This window comes from Phyllostomus discolor, chromosome 5 (genome assembly GCF_004126475.2).
Source record: "Phyllostomus discolor isolate MPI-MPIP mPhyDis1 chromosome 5, mPhyDis1.pri.v3, whole genome shotgun sequence".
NCBI classification, from domain to species: Eukaryota; Metazoa; Chordata; class Mammalia; order Chiroptera; family Phyllostomidae; genus Phyllostomus; species Phyllostomus discolor.
In genome coordinates this window covers 117466190-117491433 of record NC_040907.2, presented here as the reverse complement: position 1 = coordinate 117491433, position 25244 = coordinate 117466190, and the positions used below count along the sequence as shown (strand labels likewise).

General features: G+C 38.4%; 1 protein-coding gene and 1 long non-coding RNA gene across 3 annotated transcripts in view; one reads left to right on the top strand and one right to left on the bottom strand.

The window, feature by feature from the left end:
- Nucleotides 1–1289, bottom strand: part of MAT1A (methionine adenosyltransferase 1A) — a 22261-nt gene extending 20972 nt beyond the window's left edge. Inside the window, exon 1 of the mRNA XM_028512864.2 lies at nucleotides 961–1289. Coding sequence (XP_028368665.1) covers nucleotides 961–1054 — 94 coding nt within the window. The 5' untranslated portion in view covers nucleotides 1055–1289. The remainder of the gene's footprint in view (nucleotides 1–960) is intronic.
- Nucleotides 1–25244, top strand: part of LOC118500799 — a 27349-nt gene extending 2105 nt beyond the window's left edge. Inside the window, exons 2-3 of one of the 2 annotated variants that reach the window (XR_004903380.1) lie at nucleotides 926–930; nucleotides 25217–25244. This is a non-coding gene — a long non-coding RNA (uncharacterized LOC118500799). Of the gene's footprint in view, nucleotides 1–925; nucleotides 931–10998; nucleotides 11037–25216 lie in introns of those variants that run through there. The other variant, XR_004903379.1, reaches the window with a different exon arrangement.

Below are 25244 nucleotides of genomic sequence, written 5' to 3'. Positions count from 1 at the left end.
CAAGACCTACTAAATCAGAAAGTTTGGGGGTGGGGCCCCACACTCATATTTTACTCTGAAGTTTGAGAACCACGCTTCTAAAACTTGATGCTCTGATTATGGTCTTCACTGTCAGCACAGAAGCCTCCCTCATTTCCCCACATCACAGTCCCCCTACCTTCCAGGTACCCCCCCCCCCCCCCGCCAAAAAAGCTTGAATTTTCTTCCTCTTCAAGAAGTCATCTTTAACTTCTTTTAGATAACATATCTGAGACTTCTAGAACCTAGAGATGAATCTTAGCACCTATTAGTACGCATGGCCATTCATTTCTAAACTACATGTGCTTTTGTCCCTGGCCAGTATGGCTCAAGTTGGTTGGAGCATCATCCATGTAACCAAAAGGTTGTGGGTTTGATTCCCAGTCAGAATGCGCACAGGAAGGCAACCAATCGATGCTTCTCTCTCACATAAATGTTTCTCTCTTCTTTCCCCTCTTTTTAAAAGCAATGAAAAATGATATCATATGAAGATAAACAAACAAACAAACAAACAAACAAACTATACGTGCTTTACACAAAAAACTTAGTAATCCACGATCTTATTTGAGGGAATCTTCTCTGTTGACTTAAGTTGTTCATTGATAACAAATTAAAGATTTACTAAAAAAATACATAAAATGTTTGTAGCTAATGACACATTTTATGTCCATGATTATCTTTAGACAACCAGCTGCATGTTCTCTGTCACAGACCCACCATGCTGAGATGCCCGGGATGGTGGCAGCATGAACCTTCAGCTTCATTAACTTACAATTTATCATTGCATATGTGACTATTTTACAAAACTACAAATAGAGTAAAAATACTTCATATTGTTCGTCCAGAGATCCCTTATGGTAACTAACACAAACTGTTTTAAGACTTCTAGTAAAAGCAACTCACTCAGCACAGGTCACCTTTGGTCCCAGTTAACCTACTTACCTGGGTGTCCCTCTCCTACAGATTCAGATGTGAACATGAAGGCTCCTTCTGCACTTAGAGAATTGTCACACAAGCCATCCACTGGTCCATTCATCTTTTCACAGTTCTTCACCCAGCTTCTTCAAGGCAACAGTTTTAAGGCTGTTACTTTGCCTCAGTTTTTTTTTTTTTCTTAAACTCAACAGACTTGTCTCTGGCAGGACCACAGGGAGTACTTCTGCCTAACTGCCTGTGAGCATTCGAGAGTAAGGTGAGGATGGGTGAGAAGGGAGGGAATGAATGTGGATGTGTCACTCCCTCCGACTGGTCAGAGCTTGCTCCTGAGTGACTCCTATATATGGAAAAGTGAAAGTGCCTGCATAATCATGTGAGAAAACTGGAGGAGTCCATTTCCTGGGAGTGGGGGGCGCTTCTTACCTTGAGGAATTTCAGTCTTTAGCTCTAATTTCCCAAGCCTTAGCATCTGGTCAAAGTATGGGGAAAAAGGATGTACAGATTCTGCAGAACTGAAGCTCTTTTGGGCCCCTGTTTCATCTCTGCAGCTAATCTCCATATTGTTCCAAGGTTAACATCCCATGTTGGAGGGTGGGGACCTGTGGTTACTCAGGGATATAAACAGGCAGCAAGAAATCATTTTCCCAGAAATATAGTTAGGTAAAACAGGGTGCCTCTGCAGCTGGGTGCTCCCCCTACTCCCCCACACTTTGCCTGGATTGGGCTCTTCCCCTTCTTCCATCTTCTCAGAGCAAAAGCATGTACCTGCACTCTAAGTCCGCTTAGATGTTACACAACAGATTCATTTTTGAGGAAAAGCTTTTGGGTTCACATTTTTCTGCTAATAGAAATCACCTAAGCTGTCAACTTCTCTACAATGCTGTCAATCACAATAAGAAGGAAGATGTTTAAAAAGCATCTGGGCTTTTTAAAAAAGAACAGTGTGTTTTTTTGAAAGGACTCTTGAGGGAAATTGCCAGAGTTACTTCCCCAAAGTATCCAGATGATAAATTAAAGATATACATATTCATCTCTATATACTTGATAAACATCCTGCTCACATAACTCTTGCATTATTTTTGCTTTGACCAAAAAAATGTAATAAACAGGATTATATCTTTAATCAGTTTATGCACTAAATGATAGCATTTCTCCACTCTCTCCCACTCTCAGATCTAGCTGCATCCTCAGGCCCAAGGACAATAGGGAACTGAGATCACAGAAAATGAGAATGGGTGGAGGTAATCACTAGAAAGCAATGAAAAGTAATCAACGAAAACTTGATGCATCAAAGGGTAGACTGTGGGAAGCAAAATATAGGATGTAATAATCCCAACTAACAATGCTGGTGGCCAAATCCTCTCTGTACTTATAATATGAACATTAAAAATTTTTTTCTGGGGCTCCAGTTCTTGAGTTTTGCCAACTGATCATCAGCAGCAGTAATGAAAACCATATTGAAGTGACCTCTTCAGAGATAAAGTAAGACACTTTACATATATGTACTTAATCTGAGGCATTTAACAATGAATGAGCTGGAATGCTCAGGCACAGACTGCTGAAAGTTCAGAGAGGAAAAGACCCCAAGATGGGATGGAAAAATGAGTAATCAAACAGGGACTTTAGACAATATAGCCTGGTCCTTGGTCAGCACACAGGAATTCCCCTGTTTGCACTTAAACTATTTCAACATTGCTGTCTCTTTGTAAATTTCTTCTGGGTACATTGGTTCCAAATCTGGAGGCAATATGAGCTAATGTTTAATGTGAACTACAAACTGAGGTTATCCTACCAGTTAGAACTGTAGCCATTATGTTATAGATATGTTTTAAGAGCAGGGTGAAATTTAAGTATCAAGTACTCATCAAGGTTGCAAGAAGTCTGAAAACAAAGCAACCTAACTGCCTTCTGAATTCCAAAATGAATCATAGCACCATGGGGTGGGGAGGCACTGGAGGGGTTGGTGGGGAGCATGTTCTGTACAGAGAAGTGACACTTTCAGAAGGCTTCTGCAGCCGGACACAAATTCAGAGTGAGGGAAGGATCTGGAAGATGCCTAGTTCAGTACCCATCTCATGTATGAGTCTTACACGACACCTCTACTACATAAATGCTAGACCAGCTTATATCCTTCAGCAGACTAATGTTAACAAGAAGCACATCAAGCATGGTGCTGGGAGTGCAGGCTTCAGGCTGGATCCCAGTTTTGCTTCTTACCTACTATGCACTCTGGGCAGGCTTCATAACCTTTCCAGGCTGCTGTTTCGTCATCTGTAAAACAACTAAACAATTACCTAACTCATAAGTGTTGTGAGAACTAAATTACGTCATTTGGGTGGGTAATGAGCACAGTGCTATACACAATAAGAGTTTGATAAATATTACCTAATATTAAGTATCTTCTGTGTACATGTACATGATGTTTTCTGAGCAAAAATAAGACATTGTATACAGGCAAACCTCAGAGATACTCTAGGTTCTGTTCCAGATCACCCAGTACTGCCACAATAAAGTATTGCAATAAAGTGTGTCATAATCTTTTCACTGATGGAGGGTCTTGCCTTCAATTTGTAAAATATGCAACATACTGTGAAACACAATAGATCAAAGCACAATATGTTATTTTGTATCTTGCTTCCCTCCCCCAAAATACTGCAGTCCTCTTCACATTTCTCCATACAGAGAGACTTCACTTCTTAGCATTTGAACAATATCCTACAATAGGATATATTGGGTTGGCGAAAAAGTCCATTTAGTTTTTTCCATAAAATAAAAGATATGTTTTTCATTTTTTTATCAATAACTTTATTGATTTGGATATTTTGAATATGTTGGCTATCTCCCACTATTGGCTTTTAGTGGGTAGAGGCCAGGGGTGTTGCTAGATATCTTCCAATGCATAAGACAATCTCACAGCAAAGAATTATTTGGCCTAAATAGCAATAGTACCAAGAAACTCCATGAACCACTTTTGATATGTTTGATCAGTTACAACACCTTCATACACTGCACAGATCTTGTTTTGCATTTCAGTAGTGTTATTACCTTTCTTGAAATAATAAGGCATAATACACCAAAAACGTTGTGTATTTTTTCCATCTTCAATATTAAAATGGCTGTACAAAAATTCACCAATTTTAATGTTTTTTAATGCACTCTGATGTGACAGCTCTCACAATACAATCTAACAAAATTGTTTTGGATGAATTTAAAGACAACTAAGCACTACTACAGCTATTGCACATTAAAAAGTAAACAAGCTTTTTGGCCAACCTGATATCAACCATTCATCCCCTAATGGCTATTTTCAATTTCTCTGTTTAATATTACTGTGCTGCTGCAGTGAAGATATTTAGTCATTGACACACTGTTGCAAAAGATAAAATGCAAGGCCCTGGCAACACTGAATTAGCAAAAAGATTTCCATTTTATAATAAAGTTTTACCAGTGACATAAAAGAAGTAGCAGAAAAGGAAGAAATACTTCAACCAAGAGTTAAAATCATAGCTTCAATCTGCTCCTTTCAAAAAGAATTGGCAGATCTTGGCAATGATGTACTTATTTAGAGTTGAACTCACAAGGACTTAGTAGCCCCAATTTGTTATCATAAACTCAAATTAAAGCTTTCCTTATGCACACAAACTGTCCTGTTCTCCCTTACGCATGAATTACCCTACTGCACCCCCCCCACACCGCCAGCCCCACTAGCGACCAAAATCCAATTCAATGTGTCAAAGGCCTGCAGTTGATTTCACTTTAGCAACAACCTTCAACTCTGAATCTTTGCTAACTAGCTTCTGAGGAAACTTGGCTTTGAAAACAAATCTGATTTTTAGCCAGATTTATCTTGATGAATCTCTGAATGAAAAATACCAGGGGGAAGACCATGTTGCCAATAAACAGTGCATGTAAGCCACACTGAGTGGTTTCATGAAGGAAATCTGAGGGCCTCTGATCCCAGGTAATACCATGACGCAGCAGAAATAATGGAAAACGCCTGGCCATGTGGTGTCCTTCTCTGGCCCCTGCACTGCCAGGCCTGATGGCTGTGCCACAGGCAGGAAAAAGGGTAGTTTTGATGACCTAAAACTCGGGCAGAAGTGGAGTGTGCATCCAACTGAAATGCTGTTTAAATGCAAATGTTTCTAAGCTTTGGCAAGAAGCTCCCCTAACCTAAATGGCATTATAACCACACGGAACATTATCAAGATGATTTATTTCTTTGCCCTTTTAATTTAAGCACAAACCTTTCCCCCATATGTTATCCTGGAACATGAATTACTCATTTATGAAAGAAATATAAAATTGATTCAGACAGTATATTTTTAAAATTTTAGGTAATTTCAGCAATATGTCATCTTCATTCAGTAAAAAGTCCAAATAAGCACCATGTATGCAATAGCTACTCTGAAAAAGAATAAAGAAATGTGGAAAGGCTTCATGGAAAAAGCAGAACCTGAGCTGGACCCAAAGGAATTAAAGATTTTTTTTTAATTGTTGCAGGGGAGGGAGGTGGAGATGGCAGGAATTATAGGAATTACAGGGAGACAGTAAGGCTCAGAGGCCAGGTCGGAGGAGGGCTGGAAAGCCAGACAAGCCAAGAGCTGGGACTCAGTGGTAAGTAGCCATGCAGAGGCAAAGAAATGCAAGTTTCTACCTGACAGAGAAATCCAAGCTAGATTAATGAAAGAAGATTCCAAAATTAGAGACAAGAGTTAAAACTCCTGCCTTGATCCCAAAGTAAACTGAAGAGGAATAGTCTCTGAGATGGTCATATAATAAAATGCAAATCCAAGATGGTGGAGGAGTAAGTGGAAGCTACACTAGCCTCCTCCCTGAACCAATCTGGAATTAGAACTAAACTGTAGAGAGATCATCTAGAATAACCATCTGAACACTAATTGGAGAAAAGCCTTATAACCACAGACAGACAGAAGAAAACACTTCACTACAATGTGACTGGTAGGTAGTGCAGAGGAAATTCGAGAGGGCTGGCCTGGGCTCCTGTGGGCAAGAGCTGAAGTGACAGAGGGATATTTCAGCAGTTGGGGGTTCTCCCTGAGACATGTGGTGTCTAAACCCCAAGCTGGGATCTCTAACATCAGAACTGAAAAGGAACTCAGGTAATATCCAACTGTGAAAAGCAGCAAGGTTTCTGTCTACCAGAGAGAGATGGTTGGAGTTGCAGAGCCTCTTTGATGCAGACCCTGGCTTGTGGGGTCCACCACGTTGCGGATGTGACACAAGACATTCACATGGACTACCAAGTCCTGTGGAGGAAAAGGGCAAATGACTTCACTCTCAAGGGGAGCAAAAGCCATGGCCTCTGCCATGACAGCCCTTTATTGGGTTTCTTTGCACATTACATGATGGTCCTCTTTTACTATGTACAGGTTGGCTTTAGGTGGTTATCTTTTACAGAAAACAAAGGAGCTGATGCTGCTAATCACATCACAGAAGAAGGATATTTGCAAATGAAAACAGAAAAGTAGTTGAACCAGTTACACTCTGTACTGGGGAATTATAGCATGGATTTTAGGAAGTTACAGTAAGCACTTGCTGTCTCAATCCAGGGTAAGGGAGTTTTAGCAAAAGCTAGTCTCAAAGCAGCCTAGGTACATTGCAGGCCTAATTCTCCATGGGAGAACCTATCCGTGGGCATGAGTCCTGTGCATCTTCAAGTGGAAGCCGGGGGCATGCCACACAGAACAGTCTCCTACACTTCTTAAAGGGCCAATGTACAAAATTTCATTTGCAACTACTTACCCTGGGCCCCAGCAAAGGGAGGGCAGAGTGGACTACAGACACTTGAGGGGAGCCTGGGGTTGGTGGCTCTGGGTAAAGAAATGAAAGAACAGACACCAGGATCCCTGTGCTGAGTCATTCCTCATACAACAGGAGTCATCTCTCTCAAGCACAGCACCCCTGTCTGAATGGCATCAGCCTAAGGGGAAGCTACACCCCCACCCACAGGAATTACTCTGCCTCACCCTGTGGTGCTTAAGCCTGGTTGCTGATTACAACTAAAAAAAAAATCCATACATACATTGTCATTTTTCAGAACTTTTTTTATTGAAATCATCCCCTCTGCCCTAATGGCTGTGGTTCAGTTGATTGGGCATCGGTCTACAAAACAAAGCATTGTCAGGTTGATTCCAGATCAGAACACATGTCTAGGTTGTGGGTTTGCCCCCCACCCCCAGTCATGGCACGCACAATAGACAACCAATTGATGTTTCTCTTCCACATCAATGTTTCTCTCCCTCTCTTTCTCCCTCCCTTCCCCTCTCTCTGAAAATAAATAACTAAAATCTTTTTTAATTAAATAAAATAAAATCATCCCTTCCCCCAAACACATATACTCCTAACTTCCAAGGCTTGAAAACCTGGAGGTTATTTCAATTTCTAGTCCTTTATTATCCATATAAAATTTCCCACAATAGTGCCTTGGGATTCTCCCCCTTCATTTCCATGTCCATAGCTAGTCACCTTTGTACCGACCCTTGTCATCTCACATTTGAGTTAGGCACCCACTGGGCTGAACCTCCCACCCCAACATACCCAGAAGGCAATGGAATGACATATTTAAAGTATTAAAAGAGAAAATAAACTGTTGATAAAAAATTCTAGTATCAATAGTTAAGAGATCAATATCTCGTATTCAATAATGTATAAGTAAACTGTACAGATCAATAAGAAATAGAGGATTTGAACAACATTATAGATGAGCACTAACTGATGAAAACTGCACCCAACAACAAAATACATACTCCTCTCATAAGCACATGGAACACTTTTTATGATAGACCATATATTACATGACAAAACAACTAAGTAAATTTGAAAAGATTAAAATTATACAAACCATCTTTTTTTTTTTGCAATGGAACAGAGTTGGAAATCAGTAACAAAAGGAAAACTACATAACTTACAAATACAGGGAAATTACCTACATAATCTTGGACAATAATGGACTGAAAAGAAATTACAAGGGAAATTAGAAAATACTCTGAGATGATGGAAAATTAAAACAAATTATATCAAAACTTATGGTACACAGCAAAAGCAGTGAACAAAGGGAAATTTATAGCTATAAATGCGTATATTTAAAAAAAGAAAAATTCCAAGTCAATAACCTAATTTTATGCCTTAATAACTCAGAAAAGGGAAAGCATGTTAAACCCAAAGTTAGAGAAGAAAATAATAAAAATTAGAGCAGAGATAAATGAAATACAGATGAGAAAAACAAAACAATCAACAAAATGAAAAGTTGGTTCTTCAAAAAACTCAATGAAACTGATGAATGTTTAGTTCAATGAAAAAAAGATACCAAAAAGAGAAGACAAATTATTAAAACCAGAAAAAAAAGTAGTGACATTACTACAGAACTTACAGAAATAAAAATGATTAGAAGAGAATGCTATGGATAATTATATGCCACTTAGATAACCTAGATGAAATGAACAAAATTCTAGAAACATACAAACTATAAACATTGAATCAAGAAGAAGTGGAAATATGAAAGACCTATAGCAAGTCAAGAGAATGAATCAGCCATCAAAAACCTTACAATGAAGAAAAACCTAGGAACAGATATCTTCACTGATAAAACCTCCCCCAATTATTAAAGAAGAATAAACACCAGTCCTTCTCAAACTTTTCCAAAATATAAAAGAGGAGGTAACACTTACTAACTCATTCTATTTCACCAGCATTACACTGAAACCAAAGCCAAAGACATCAGAATAAAAAAAATTATAGCCCAATATTCCTTATGACTCTACAAGAAAAAGCCTGCAAAAAATATTCAAGCAAAATTTTTATACACCATGACAAAAGATGATTTATCTGAGGAATGCAAGGGGATTAAAATATAAAAATCAATATGACATATTGGTGGAATGAAGGGGAAAAATTGCACAATCGCATCACATTTGATGTAGAAAAAGCATTTGAAAAATTCAACTCATGATATAAACCCTCAACAAACTAGAAGTAGAAGACAATTTCCTCAACATGATTAAGGGCACTTATGGAAAAACCTATAGCTAACATTATACTCAATGGTGAGTAACTAAAAGTTCTCTCCCCAAGATCAGAAACAAGACAAGGATGCCCACTTTCACCATGTCTGTTCAACATTGTACTGGAAGTTCCAGTCAGAGCAAATGGGCAAGAAAAAGAAATAAAAGGCTCTGAAATTAGAAAGAAAAAAGTAAAACTACCTTTATTTGCAGATAACATAATCTTGTAGATATGAATTTCTAAGGAATCCACATACAAAACAGAAACCCAACAATAAGAACTTATAAACTAATTCAACAAAATTTCAGGATATATAACCAACACAAAAAATAAGTTGTGTTCCATATACTAGCAATGAACAATGTGAAAACATTTAAAAAAATTTTTTTCTTATTTACAGTAGAATCAGAAAAAGATAAAATAGGCTGAAGACTTGTACAATGGCAACTATGAAAAATACTAAGAGAAGTTTAAAAAATGTAAGCAAATGGAAAGATATCCCATATTCACGAACTGGAAGATGATACCATAAGATGGCAATCCTACCAAAAGTAATCTACAGATTCAAAGCAACCTCTAAAAATCCCAGTGGCCCCTTTTGTAGAAATGTAAAAAACATATCCTAAAATTAACATGGAGTTGCAAGGGACCTCAAATAGCCAAAACAATCTTGAAAAAGAAAAAGTCGAAGGACTCACTCTTTCCAATTTCAGAACTTACTACAATGCTACAGCAATCAAAGTAGTATATGGTATTGGCATATGGGTAGATATATAGACTACTAGGATTGAATTGAAAGTCCAGAAATAAATTCACAGATCTATGGTCAATTGATTTTTGACAGGGTGCCCAAACCATTAAATGATGAAAGAATACTTCCTTCAACTAATAGTGCTGGGACAATTAGATATCCAGTTGCAAAAGAATGAAGTTAAATTCTACCTCACACCATATACAAAAATTAATTCAAAATAGATGAAAGATCTAAATTAAAGAGTTAAAGTCTTAGACTAAAACATGAATAAATCTTCATGACCTTGGATATGTCAATCAGGTGTAGGTATGATATTAAAAGCACAAGCAACCAAAGGAAAAATAATTAATTATACCTTATCAAAATTAAATACTTTGTGCATTGTGGGACACTATAAATAATAAATGTTACCTAGAGAATGAGAGAATACTTGAAAATCACATATCAGATAAGGATCTAGTATCAAGAGTATATGAAGAACCCTTACACTTCAACAAAAAGAGCAATGAAAGAGTAAGAAAGAAAAAAGAGAGAGAGAGGAAAGAAGGCAAGAAGGGAGCAAGGCTGTAGAGGATACCGGCCAGCAGTATCCATCTTGGCTGTGGATGCCCGTCGAAACAGGAGAAAAAACATACACAGAGACAACTAGTTCCTGTGGGGAAATAGGAACAGAAGGGCCACTCTCTCTAGTGGAGAGCACGCTGTATCTATTCCCAAGCAGATTTTTATTGAGAATACAGACTTAGTTTGTGGATTCACAGACTGGCAGAAAAGATCAAAAGAAGTAGGTGACTTACAAAGGTGCAGACAGAACTCCTGCTGTGATTCTGGGCAAAGTTTGGAATTTTATCATTTGAAAGGTCTAACAGGGCTCAAAGGACTAGTTTTTGTTTCCTGGTTTGAAGTGATAGTTGCACAGCATTGCCTATGTACTAAAATGTCACTGAAATGTATACTTTAAATGGTTAATTTTATATTATTTAAAATTTTCCCTACTTTTATTCAACATAGTATTATAAGTCTTGGCTATAGAAATCAGACAAAGGAAGAAATAAAAGATATCCAGATTGAAAGAAGTAAAACTGTCATTATTTTTGGACGACATGATACAATATGTAGAGATTTCAAAAGATTCCACCAATAAACTACTAGAACTGATAAATAAATTCAGTAAAGTAGCATGATACAAAATCAATATTCAGAAATCAGTTGCGGGGGAAGAGGGGAGGGTTGGGTGGGTGGGCTGGAATGGGAGTAAGTGGGAGAAAACTGTACTTGAACAATGGTTAAAATAAAATTAAAAAAGAAATCAGTTGCATTTTTATATACCAATAAAAAACTTTAAGAGATTTTTTAAAAAATTGCATTTACAATTGTATTAAAAAGAGTAAAGTACCTAGGAATAAAATTAATTGAAGAGATAAAAAAGAAGGCTGTATTTAGAAAACTATAAGACATTGGAAAAGAAATCAAAGAAGATAAAAATAAATGGAAAGGTATACCATGTCCATGGATAGTAAGAAATAATATCCTTAAAAGGTTCTTACTACTCAGCAATTTACAGATTCAATGCAGTCCCTATCAAAATACCAATGGTGCTTTTCACAGAACAAGAACAAATAGTCCTAAAGTTTATATGGAGCCACAAAACCCTGAATAGCTGAAACAACCTTCACAAAGAATAACAAAGTTTTAGGTATCATGCTACCTGATATCAAACTATACTACAAGGCCATAGTAATCAAAATAGCATAGTACTGGCATAAAAAACAGACACATAGATCAATGGAACAGAATACAGAGCCCAGAAATAAATGCATGCCTACATGGTCCACTGATATATGACAAAGGAGGCAAGAATATACAATGGGGGCATTAACAGTCTCTTCAGTAAAGGGTGTTGGAAAAACTGGACAGATACATGCAAAAGAATAAATTCAAAATGAATTAAAGACAAATGTAAGGCCTGAAACCATTAAACTCCTAGAAGGAAATATGCACAGTAAACTCTTTGACATCATTTCAGCAATATTTTTTGGATGTGTCTCCTTGAGGAAGGGACACAAAAGAAACAAACAGGTGGGACTCCATCATACTAAAAAGTTGTTGCACAGAGAAGAAAACCATCAACAAAATGAAAAGACAACCTACCAAATGGAAGAAGATATTTGCTTATGATACATCTGCTAAGGGGTTAATATCCAAAATTTATACAGAACTCATACAACTTAACACCAAAAAACCTCAAACAATCCAATTTTTAAGAAAAGAACAGAGGACCTTTATAGACATTTCCCCAAAGAGAGGATACAGATAGCCAATAGACATGTAAAAGATGCTCAACATCACATCAGGGAAATGCAAATTAAAATCACAATGAGATATCACCTCACACCTGTAAGAATGGCTGTTATCAATATATCATGACTTCTGGCCAAGATGGAGGCATAGGTAGATACACTTTGCCTCCCCATACAACCAAAAGAAGGACAACAGCAAATTTAAAAATGAAAAACAACCAGAACTGACAGAAAATGGAACTGTATGGAAGTCTAACAACCAAGGAGTTAAAGAAGAAACATTCATTCAGACCAGTAGGAGGGGCAGAGACAGACAGCTGGGGTGGAGAGGACACATGCCAAGGCAGTGGCTGGACCACCCAGGCAGGTAAGGTGGTGGCTGGTAGAGCAGACAGTCTCACATTTGTATGTAGATAAACTGGGAGGAATAACAGGGGAGTGAGACAGACCATGCAACCCAGGGTTCCACTGCAGGGAAATAAAGCCTTAGAACCTCTGACTAAAAACCTGTGGGGTTGAAGCAGCAGGAAAAACTCCCAAACTCACAGGAGAGTTCACTGGAGAGACGAACAGGGTCCTAGAATGTACACAAAACCACCCACCTGGGAATCAGCACCAGAAGGGCCCAATTTGCTTGTGGGTAGAGGAAGAAGTGGCTGAAAGCTGGGAGAGAGCTGACAAGGTGGCATTGTTCCCTCTCAGACCCCTCCACCACATACAGTGCCACAACATAGTAAAGTGGGTTTCTTCACCCTGACAAATACGTAAGGCTCTTCCCCCTACTATGTAACAGAAGCACTGAGACAAAAAATATGGCCCAAATGAAAGAACAGATCAAAGCTCCAGAAAAAATACAACTAAGCAATGAAGAGATAACCAACCTATCAGATGCAGATTTCAATACACTGGTAATCAGGATGCTCACAGAAATGGTTGAGTATAGTCACAAAATAGAGGAAAAAGTGAAGGCTATGCAAAGTGAAATAAAGAAAAATGTGCAGGGAACCAACAGTGGAGGGAAGGAAACTAGGACTCAAATCAACTATTTGGACCAGAATGAAGAAATAAACATTCAATCAGAACAGAATGAAGAAACAAGAATTTTTAAAAAAATGAGAAGAGGCTTAGGAACCTCTGGGACAACTTTAAATGTTCCAACATCTGAATCATAGGGTTGCCAGAAGGAGAAGAGTAACAGCAAGAAGTTGAAAACTTATTTGAAAACATAATGAAGGATAAATTCCCCAATTTGGCAAAGGAAATAGACTTTCAGGAAGTCCAAGAAGGTCAGAGAGTCCCAAAGAAGTTGGACCCAAGGAAGGACACACCAAGGCACATAATAATTACATTAGCCAAGATTAAAGATAAGGAGAGAATCTTAAAAGCAGCAAGAGAAAAGGAGACAGTAACCTACAAAGGCGTTTCCATAAAATTCTCAGTTTATTTCTCAAAAGAAACCTTATATGAAAGAAGGGGCTGGAAAGAAGTATTCAAAGTCATGGAAGGCAAGGAATTACATCTGATATTACTCTATCCAGGAAAACTATCATTTAGAATGGAAGGGCAGATAAAGTACTTCCCAGATAAGGTAAAGTTAAAGGAGTTCATCATCACCAAATCCTAATTATAGGAAATGTTAAAGGGACTTATCTAAGAAATAGAAGAAGATCAAAAATATGAACAGTAAAATGACAAACTCACAACTATCAACAACTGAACCTAAAACACACACAAAAAATGAATTAAGCAAACCATTAGAAGGGGAACAGATTCACAGAAGTAGAGATTACATGGAGGGTTATCAGCAGGGAGTAGCAAAGGAGAGAATGGAGGAAAAGGTACAGGTAATAAGAAGCAGGTATAAATAGTAGGTACAAAACAGACAGGGGGAGGTTAAGAATAGTATGGGAAATGGAAAAACCAAAGAACTGGTATGTACAATTATGGACATGAACTAAAGTGAGGGAATGCTGATGGGAGGAGGGGTAGAGGATGGAGGGGAATAAAGGGGGGAGGAATGGGGCAGCTATAATAGCATAATCAATAAAATATATTTAAAAACATAAAATAGAATACTCCAAAAAAAGAGAAAGTGAAAAAATATCACCAAACAATAAGTGTTGGTGAGGAAGTGGGGAAAAGAGAACCCTCATATACTATTGATGAGATTGAAAATTGGTGCAGCCACTATAGAAAACAGTATAAAAATTCCTCAAAAAATGAAAAGTTGAACCACCTTATGACCCAACAATTCCACCTCTAGGTATGTATCTGAAGAAATCCAAAACACTAATTCAAAAAGATATAAGCATCCATATGTTTATTGCAGCATTATTTACAATAGGCAAGATATGGAAGAGGAATGGAGAAATAGTACATATGTACAATGAAATATTACTCAGCCATAAAAAAGAACTAAATCTTGCCATTTGCAACAGCACAGATGGACCTAAAGGGTATTATGCTAAGTGAAATATGTCAGAGAAAAACAAATGCCATACGGTTTCGCTTATATGGGGAATCTAAAAAACAAAATAAATGAACAGAAACAAACTTGGATACAAAAAAGAAATTGATGTTCACCAGATGGCAGGTGGGTGAGGGATGTTTAATCACTATGTTGTACACCTCCAGAATCTAATACATTGTATGTTGAGTGTTACTGAAAAGAAATTTTTAAATAATAATAAACAATAAAAATAAATAAACACCACTCCCTACCCACTCAAAAGGGTCATCTTTTGCTCTTGGTGATAGATTTTACATTATGCCATAATTATTCCATGATGGATGCTTATTAATTACATTATTATTATACATTAGATAGACTAACAAAATTGAGTTATACAAAGACCAATGAACAGTGTATATAATGAAACATGATTATGATTAAACAATTGCTATGTAGTTGAAGTCCAAATCAAAGATATTTTAAAAAATCATCTGGCTCCATAATGGTCAAAGGGGCTCAGGGGGGTGGGAACCACACCCCCTGATAAATGGTGCTGTGCTTCATTTGATGTGGTAGCCACAGCACTAGTTGAAGGCTTGACCTGCTGTAGGTGAGGAGAAAAGGAGAAAGTGATAGTGGGGACAGGTAAGGATTCATGTTTCTGGATAGCATTCCAGTCCAGGTGAATTGGTTGCCAGAGTCAAGGGTAACTTTCTAAAACTGGAAAGCAATACAACATCCCTCAAACCTCTGGACTTTCTGAGGTTGGTTTCTCACGTAGAAATAAAAGCAAAATATTTCACATTAAATGGTGTTGTGAACTTCTAATCACAATATTCAGTTATATTAGGATTCTTTTTTAAAAAAACATTTATTGGTTTTTATTCTGGTATAATTTATAGTGACTGTGGAAAAATTTAGAGAAAGGGAAAAGATCCCGTAATGTTGTGCCATAGTAATGTCAGATACTAATAATAAGGGAAACTGGGTTAGGGATATACAGAAACATTGTACCATCTTTGTCATTGGTAAATCTAGAGCCATTCAAAAATTTAAAAAATATTTTTAACTAAATATCTACCCTGGCTCAATCATTCCTATATTCATTCGCTTCACTCACAGTATTATTTACTGAGCACCTACTATGTGCCAGGTACTGCTTCTGAAGATACAAAGATCAAAAATCCCCAACATGATTCCTGCCATCAAGGAGCTTACAGTGCAGTGGAAAAATGAAATAAACACTAAGGGATTGTTAAATCATAGAAGGAAGGTGTCAGTCACCTCCTTCAAAATTAAAAATTTCAAATCATGGGCATGTCTGCATTTGTCATTACTGTGGAGGGCCTACCACATTTCTGACATATAGTGGGTGTATAATTCATGTTCAAAGAGTGAATGAGTAGAATATGAAAATGGGAGGATGAATGGATGGGTGAATGCATGGATCCCTGTACAGATAAGGTTGACTAGTGCAGGGAAGTCACTACTCTCAAAATCAAAAATGATCTCCTTGAGTCTTCATTGTAAAAGGAAAATTTTGCCCTGGCTGGTGTGGCTCAGTGGATTGAGTGCCGGCCTGTGAACCAAAGGGTTTCTGGTTTGATTCCCAGTCAGGGCACATGCCTGGGTTGTGGGCCAGGTCCTCTGTAGGGGGCACACAAGAAGCCACCCCACATACATGTTTCTTTCTCTTTCTCTCTCCCTTCTCCTCTCTCTAAAAATAAATAAATCAAATCTTTTTTAAAAAATTAAAAAATGAAATGAAAGGAAAATCTTTTTTTTCTATCTAAGCAACAGTTTATTAGAATGTCAAAAGGTGATATTTGACCACTCACATGACTGATTTTTTTTTACTGTTTTTCTGCTCTTCTAAGAATATTTTTAATGAAGCAAAATGTTCTTTTTTTTAAAAATTTTTTTGGAAGGAAAATCTTTAAGAAGCCAAAGGCTTAGGCTGAAGACAATACAGTCTGGCAATTTGACAGCCAAGGAACAGGATTTCCAAAGAGGAGCAAAAAGCAGCTCTGGAGCCAAATAAGGGAAATCCATAACAGCAGGCCCAGCCTCCACGTCCTAGCAGGAGCAATGACCTGAGTCTAGTCTTACAGCAGAAGGCCAGGTTAGCTGTTGGTATCTCTGCAAGCCAGACCTGTGTTGGAGGACAAGACATGGATAGGAAGCAACATGCCCTATGGGGGTGCTGTCTCAGCATTGACTATATAGGCAGGAAGGGTAGATGGGCAATATGACAATAACAGGATGCACTCCAGCTGCACAGGGATGCACCCATCACCTATCTTCCCATTATTCTCACATTGCATTCGTTCACTCAATGAACATGATTAAACACCTGCTGTATGCCTGGAATAGGGCAGGCCCTCCACAATAAGGACAAACAGGTATACCAGGTGACATGGGGAGAAAATGTTTTTTCCAGGCAACAAGAAGAACATTTACTGAGGCTTACAAGCTTGAGAGAGCATGAAACCTTCATGACATTTCAAGCACTTCAGTGAAGCTGGGGCATAGAGGATGGGCTGGGGATGGCAAGAGAGAAGACTGGAGGTGGTGACAGAGGCCAGATCATGAAGGGCCCTGTGGGTCCTATAAGGAATTTAGACTTTTTCCTGATGGCAAGAGAAGCCAGGAAGGGTTTCAAGCACAAGATGTGCCTGGATGGGGCATACAATCAGATGTAGACATTTACAGAAGACATTTGGCTAGCTGTTGCTACTGTTGTGGGGACACTGACCTAGGAGAGCTACCCTGGAGGCAGGGAGATCACATGGCATAGTCAAAAAGTAGAAGCGGGATTGGATACACCACTGGATGTAGGAAATACAGAAGTGGGAGGATTTGGGGATGACTTCCAAGTTTCTGGCCTGAGTGAATACACAGAATGCCAGAGTAGACTAATAATGACAATAAACCCAAACACTGTGTGTTCCCAGGGTGTGTTAGCCACTACCAAGAGGTGAGTGAGTGCTGGTGTCCTTGGGAGAAGTGGGTTCTCAGTAACCTATTCCAGTTTCTCACCCTGCAAATACTAGCACTGCCTTTTACGTGCACACTCCAGGCTTTCTTCCAAGTAATCATCTTGCTCAACAGGTCAGGATATATTAAATACACACCCAAAAAGTTTAAAGTAAACATTTTTAGATATAAAATATAAAAACAATCCCATACCCTTATAAACCAATTTCTACAAAAATGTTTATATAAATATGTGATTCTATATTAAATAAGCAATGTTCTGAAGCTTGTAGTTATCACTAAATAAACAGTACTCATTTTACATAAGCGAGCACACTCACCAAGGTAAAACCAACTGAAGTAAAAATGGGGCCAACATGGGTGTGTTTAAAATTAGCCAGTAATTTCAGAGGAAAAATCAGGAAGTTGGGTGGGATAGAAAAGCAGCATATGATTGGCTAGTTGATTTCCCAACATAGGGTAACCTTGGTGAAAAAAAAGGAGGATTACATAAGCCCATCTGTTTTTCAGACAAGGAATCACAAATTGTGAGTGCTTCTATGAAATTCTCTACTCAGCTAATGATCACTACTGTAGAATGACTTTCAATATTTTTAAATTAAAAATTTCAATTACAGCAAAAGCAACAGTATCTAATTGTCCATGCTAATAACTGAAGCTGCATATGTTTAAAAAATGCAGTCACCCTTTCCCTATTTTTCAAGCATACATTCTTCTTTATTCTTTTGTCAAATACAAACCATCACCTCTCCTACAACAATATATTGTTGGTACCTGATTCAATATACCTTTGCCTCCTTTAGTTTGTACCAATGCAAACTTGAAATATTTTAATATGATATGTTAAATTATAACTAGGATAATTGAAATATAAAATACCTCTGATCTGTTTATTCAATACAATCATTGCCATAGGAACAAAGAAAAACAAGTTAATAAGTGCATATATTTTTGTGTGAATGAATAATATGTACACATTCATTTTAATATTTTATTAACATCAGAAAAAATCAATAAAAAGCTAAGAATAAGGTAAAAAATAAAAAATAAAAATTTCAATTACAGTTGACATTCAGTATTGTATTAGTTTCAGGTGTACAGGATAGGGGTTAGATATTTATATAACTTACAGAGTAATACCCCAATAAGTCTTGCACCTATCTATAGTTATTACAATATTATATTCCCTAGCTCTACTTTAAATCCCCATAACTATTTTGTAATGGTCATTTGTACTTCTTAATCCCTTCCTCTTTTCCATTCAGCGCCCCCAACCCTGCTTCCCTCTGGCAACCATCAGCTTATTCTCTGTATCTATGAGTTTGCTTCTGTCTCTCTTGTTCATTTATTGTTTTTTAGATTCCATACATAAGTGAAATCATATGGTATTTTTCTTTCTCTGTCCAACATATTTCACTTAACACAATATCCTCTAGGTCCATCCATGTTGGCATAAATGGTAAGTAAGACTTCATTCTTTTTTTATGACTAATATTCCATTGGTATATATGTCTTTTCTATTTATTATATATTTTTGTATATTTTTAGTTTGTGGTTACCATGTGCTTCATATGTACCAAGCTATGTTTATAACAAGATATTCTAAGCTGATGGTTGCTTAAGTTTGAACACATTCTACTATCACTGCCATTTTACCCCTATACATGTATGTTTATGTTATTACTTGTGTGTGTTTGTGTATGTCTGTTAATTTACCTTTGTAATTATATGTGATCATCCTGCTTTTGCCCTTTAACCTTTGTACCAGCTTCATCTAATCTACTGTTGATTCTGTCTAATGTATTCTTCATTTCACTTATTGCATTCTTCATTTCTGACTTTTTTAATGTTTTCTACCTTCATTTTTATCTTTTCTATCTCCTAATTAAAGTTCTCACTGAGATAATGTGTTATTCCCCTATGCTCATTGAGCATCCTTATAACCAGTGTTATGAACTCTGCATCTGGTAGATGGATTGTCTCCATTTTAGTTATTTTATGGAGTTTTGTCCTATTCTTTCATTGGGATTATATTTCTTTATTTCCTCATTTTTATTTCCTCTTTGTGTTTGTGTCTATGTATTAAGTAGATCTGCTATATTTCTCAGAGCGGCCTTATGTAGTGGATGTCCTATGGGGCCCAGTGATGTAATCTCCCTGATTACCTGAGCCAGGGGCTCCAGGGGTGTCCCTTGTGTGGGTTGTGTGTACTCTCTTGTTGTAGTTGAGCCTTGATTCCTATTGGAATATCAGTGGGTGAGACACCCTCAGGCTGATTGACTGGGAGAACTGGCCATGGCTTCAGTGAACAAGCTGTTGTGTGGGGGCTGACCCCGTGGAGCAGGATTTGCTTTAGCAAGGCTCAATAGCTTGCTGAGTCCACTTGTGGAAATAATTGGGCAGTGCTCTGGTGTGGTGTGAAGCAGGCCACTAGGTATGTTTTTTTCTGGGGCTTCTTGGGAGGTGCTTGGGAGGTCCAGCCACAGGCTGGACACAGGCACAGTCCAGCCTGTGGCTGCCTGCTAGGAGCTACAAAGTGATCTTCAGTTGGTTGCTGATGGCACTAGGCTTTTAAGCACCTGGGAGTGTTATGCTGTGAACCAAAGCCAGCTGCCTCTAGTGCAGGGCTAAGGGCTGCTTAGCAGGAGGCACAGGGCATGTCAAGGCAAGCTGACACTTTTGACACCTTTGAGACATTTTAGGAAAGTCTGTAGTGTGGAACCAAGCTGGTCCTTTGTGTGGGTTAGCTTTTGAAAGAGGTTCCAGCCAGGCACATGATTTGGGTGGAGTTGGATCTCAGAGTATAACCAGGGTAGCCAGATTAATAGAGCTTCAAACTTGGTGCCCACCTGTACCAGCAGGCTGTGTGCATGGAGAGCTCAACAAAGGAGCAATGGCATGTACATGCATCTCCTTTCCAGCCCTTGCCCTGAAGCCAGACAATTCAGTTCCTCCCCATATGTTCCTGATACCTCTCCAGCAGTTCTCCCTTCTCTGGTGCTTGTGTTTGTGACTGAGGGCAAGTGTTTGTGACTCAGTGACTCTGTGTATGGGCCCCTTAAGAAGACTCCTGGGATTCCAGAAACACTCCATCTCATGCAGACTGAGTCCCCACTAATCTTCACAGCCAGCTATCATGGGGACTCCTCTTCCCAGCACTGATGCTCCAGGTTAAGGAGCCCTGTGTGGTGCTGGGACCCCTCACTCCTCAGTGAAGACCTCTACAGCTGAGATAGCCCTATTGATTCTTTACTATCACACATGGGTGTGGGACCAGCCTGCTTTGCATTTCTGTTGCTCCTACCAGTCTTAATTGGCTCTTTATGTCCTTAGTTATGGCAGTTCTGTTCAGTTAGTCTTCGGGTACATGTCCCATAATTTAGTTGGAAAAAACCCCCCCAAAAACAAAATAGCAAATCTGATGTAGCTATGAGAGGAGGTGAGCACAGCATTAACTTTCTCTGCCATCATGACTAGGAGTTCTTGACTTCTAATATTTTGAAAGTACAAAAAGTACTGAGTCAAACCTATGAATCAATTCATAGCAATCAATGTGAATGTTAGGTATACTACACATGGTCTCAAGGAACTAGCTATCACCTCTCATCTCAAAACTTCATCACTTATAAGACATCTAGGATGCAGACATCTGTCAGCATCTCCAAGAACCACATGTATGCATATAACTTCTATTTTGAAATAAAACCATAATGGCCATGACCAGTCAGTATCAATCAATTTTATTTTAAAAACTGAAGATGATCTCAACTGACCTAATTAAATATATAGAAATTTAAAATATCATGTCCTTCCTTCTAAATGAACTCATCATAAACTTGACAACATAGGTGGGAAATCTGGGAAGTGTACGGATTGACAGAGAACCATATGAATTCAGTTCACATTTTATACAATGGGGCTGAATTGCTGACCTAAAGTTTCACAAAAAAGTTTCTCAAAAACTATGGCAGAGACAAAAGTCAAGTCACCTCTTTCCCAGAATGGAATTTCTTCACTAAACAAATCCCCATCCCAAACAACTAAACAGGGAGTTAAAACATTTTAGAAGCAAAAAATGTAGAGAAAGATAATTACAGCTATGCAGTAATCTGGCTTTAGTTTTCTCTTGATATTTTGTCTTTCTCTTATTTACCTAGAAAGTATTTTGATAATAACAAATAGTATTTGGGGGCCTAAATATTTTATTATTTTTTAAAATATATTTTATTGATTATGCTATTACAGTTGTCCCATTTCTCCCTCTTTATTCCCTTCTGCTCTGCACACCCCTTTCACTCACATTCCCCCCCTTTAGTTCATGTCCGTGGGTCATACATATAAGTTCTTTGGCTTCTACATTTCCTATACTATTCTTAACCTCCCCCTGTCTATTTTCTACCTACCATTTATGCTACTTATTCTCTGTACCTTTTCCACCTCTCTCCCCCTCCCACTCCCCTGTTGTTAACCCTCCATGTGATCTCTGTTTCTGTGATTCTGTTCCTGTCCTAATTGTTTGCTTTTGTTTTTGTTTTAAGTGTGGTTCTTAATCATTGTGAGTTTGCTGTCATTTTACTGTTCATATTTTTATCTTCTTTTTCTTAGATAAATCCCTTTAACATTTCATATAATAAGGGCTTGGTGATGATGAACTCCTTTAACTTGACCTTATCTGAGAAGCACTTTATCTGCCCTTCCATTCTAAATGAAAGCTGTGCTGGATAGAGCAATCCTGGATGTAGGTCCTTGCTTTTCATGACTGTGAATATTTCTTTCCAGCCCCTTCTTGCCTCTAAGGTGTCTTTTGAGAAGTTAGCTGAAAGTCTCATGGGAACTCCTTTGTAGGTTACTGTCCCCTTATCTCTTGCTGCTTCTAGGATTCTCTCTTTATTTTTTATCTTGGCTAATGTAATTATAATGAGCCTTGGTGTGTTCCTCCTTGGGTCCAACTTCTTTGGGACTCTCTGAGCTTCCTGGACTTCCTGGAAGTCTATTTCCATCGCCAGATTGGAGAATTTATCCTTCATTATGTTTTCAAATAAGTTTTCAATTTCTTGATTTTCCTCTTCTCCTGGAACACATATAATTTGGATGTTGGAATGTTTAAAGATATCCTGGAGGTTCCTAAGCCTCTCCTCATTTTTTTTTTTGAATTCTTGTTTCTTCATTCTTTTCTGGTTGAATGTTTATTTCTTCCTTCTGATCCATACCATTGATCTGAGTCCTAGTTTCCTTCCTATCACTGTTGGTTCCCTGTACATTTTTCTTTATTTCACTTAGCGTAGCCTTCATTTTTTCATTTAATTTGCGACCAGATTCAACCAATCCTGTGAGCATCCTGATCACCAGTGTTTTGAACTGTGCATCTCTGATAGGTTGGCTATCTCTTCATCATTTAGTGTATTTTTTCTGGTGGTTTGATCTGTTCTTTCATTTGGGACTTTTTTTTTGTCTTTGAGCACACCTGCTACGCACAAGGGGCAGAGCGTTAGGTGTTCACCAGGGCTGGGCAACTTGCATCGCTGCTCTGTGATACTGTATGTGGGGAAGGGGTTGGGAGAGAACAATGGTGCTTGCTCCACTCTCTGCTGGATTTCAGTCACTTCCCCTGCTACCCACAAGCAAAGTGGGCCCTTCTGGTGCTGATTCCTGGGTGGGTTGGCTTGTGTACATTCTAGAACCCTGTGGGTCTCTCCAATGAACTCTCCTGTGAGGCTGGGAGTTTCTCCTGCTGCCACTTCAACCACCACAGGTGTTTTCAATCAGTGGTTTGAGGCTTTATTTTCCCACGCTGGGACCCCAGGTTGCATGGACTGTCTTATTCCCTAGGTGTTCCTCCCGGTTTATCTGGACATGAATGTGGGACCACCACTGCCTAGCCAGTCCACCAGCTGCTGCCTTTCCCACAGCGCTCCACAATCCACTGCTTCGCTGGGTCTGCCAGCTGCCACCTTGCCCACCCTGGTCCTCTACTGCTGCTTTGCTGAGAGTCCCCTCTGCCCGGTGGCCCATCTCTACCCCTCCTACCTGTCTGGATGGATGTTTCTTCTTTAATTCCTTAGTTGTTGGACTTCCATATGGTTCAATTTTCTGTCGGTTCTGGTTGTTTTTTTGTTTTTAAATTGTTGTCCTTTTGGTTTTGTGAGGAGGCACAGTGTGTCTACCTATGCCTCCATCTTGGCTGGAAGTCTGGGGGTCTAAATATTTTAAATGAAATATGAGAGTGAGAGAAGCAACCACACATTATTTCTCTCCCACTCTTTCCCCCTTATATCCCCTTCATCTAAAAACAAGTAAATAAAGTCTTTTTAAAAAGATCAGAGCAGAAGCAATTGAAATAGAGTCTAAAAAATCAATACCAAAGATCAGAGAAACCAAGAGCTGAGTCTTAAAAAAGATAAACCAGATTGATAAATCTTTAAGCAGACTCATCAGGAAAAAAAGAGAGAGCCAAATAAATAAAATTAGAAATTAAAGAGATAAGTAAAAACTGACACCACAGAAATACAAAAAATTATAAGAAAATGTTATGAACAACTATATGCCAAAAAATGGACAATATATTAGAAATGTGTATTCTTAGGATAGAGTCCCAGCAGTGGAATTGCCGGGTCAAAAGGCAGATCCATTTTTAGTTTTCTGAGGAAGTTCCATACTGCTTTCCATAGTGGTTGTACCAGTCTGCAGTCCCACCAACAGTGCACTAGGGACCCCCCTTTCTCCACAGCCTCTCCAACACTTGTTGTTTGTTGCTTTGTTTATGATGGCCATTCTGACTGGTGTGAAGTGGTATCTCATTGTGGTTTTAATCTGCATCTCTCTGATAGCTAGCGATATTGAGCATCATTTCATGTGTCTTTGGATTTTCTGTATGTCCTCCTTGGAGAAGTGTCTGTTCAAGTCCTTTGCCCATTTTTTAATTGGGTTACTTGTCTTCTTAGAGTGGAGTCGTGTAAGTTCTTTATATATTTTGGAGATTAAACCCTTGTCTGAGGTATCATTGGCAAATATGTTTTCCCATACAGTTGGTTCTCTTTTAATTTTGATACTGTTTTCTTTAGCTGTGCAGAAGCTTTTAATTTTGATGAGGTCCCATTTGTTTATTCTTTCCTTTATGTCCCTTGCTCTAGGGGACACGTCAGTAAAAAAGTTTCTTCATGAAATATCTGAGATTTTCCTACCTATGTTCTCTTCTAGGACTTTAATGGTGTCACGCTTTATATTTAAGTCTTTTATCCACCTTGAATCTAATTCAAAAGAACCTATGTATCCCAATGTTCATAGCAGCACAATTTACAATAGCTAGGTGCTGGAAGCAACCTAGATGCCCATCAGTAAATGAATGGATCAAAAAACTATGGTACATTTACACAATGGAATTCTATGCAGCAGAAAGAAAGAAGGAGCTCCTACCCTTTGCAACAGCATGGGTGGAGCTGGAAAGCATTATGCTAAGCAAAAGAAGCCAAGCAGTGAAAGACAAATACCACATGATATCACCTTTAACAGGAATCTAAACAACAAAACAAAAAAAACTAGCAAAATATAACCAAAGACACTGAAATAGGGGATAGTCTGACAGTGACCAGAGGGGAGAGAAGAGGGAATTTCAGGGAGGAATGGGTAGGGTTTATAGGAACAAATTTGGAGGACACATGGACAAAAACTAGGGGTGGGGGGTAATGGGGGGGAAGGGGAGGGTTGGTGGGTGGGCTGAATGGGAGTAGGGGGGAGAAAACTGTACTTGAACAATGATTAAAAT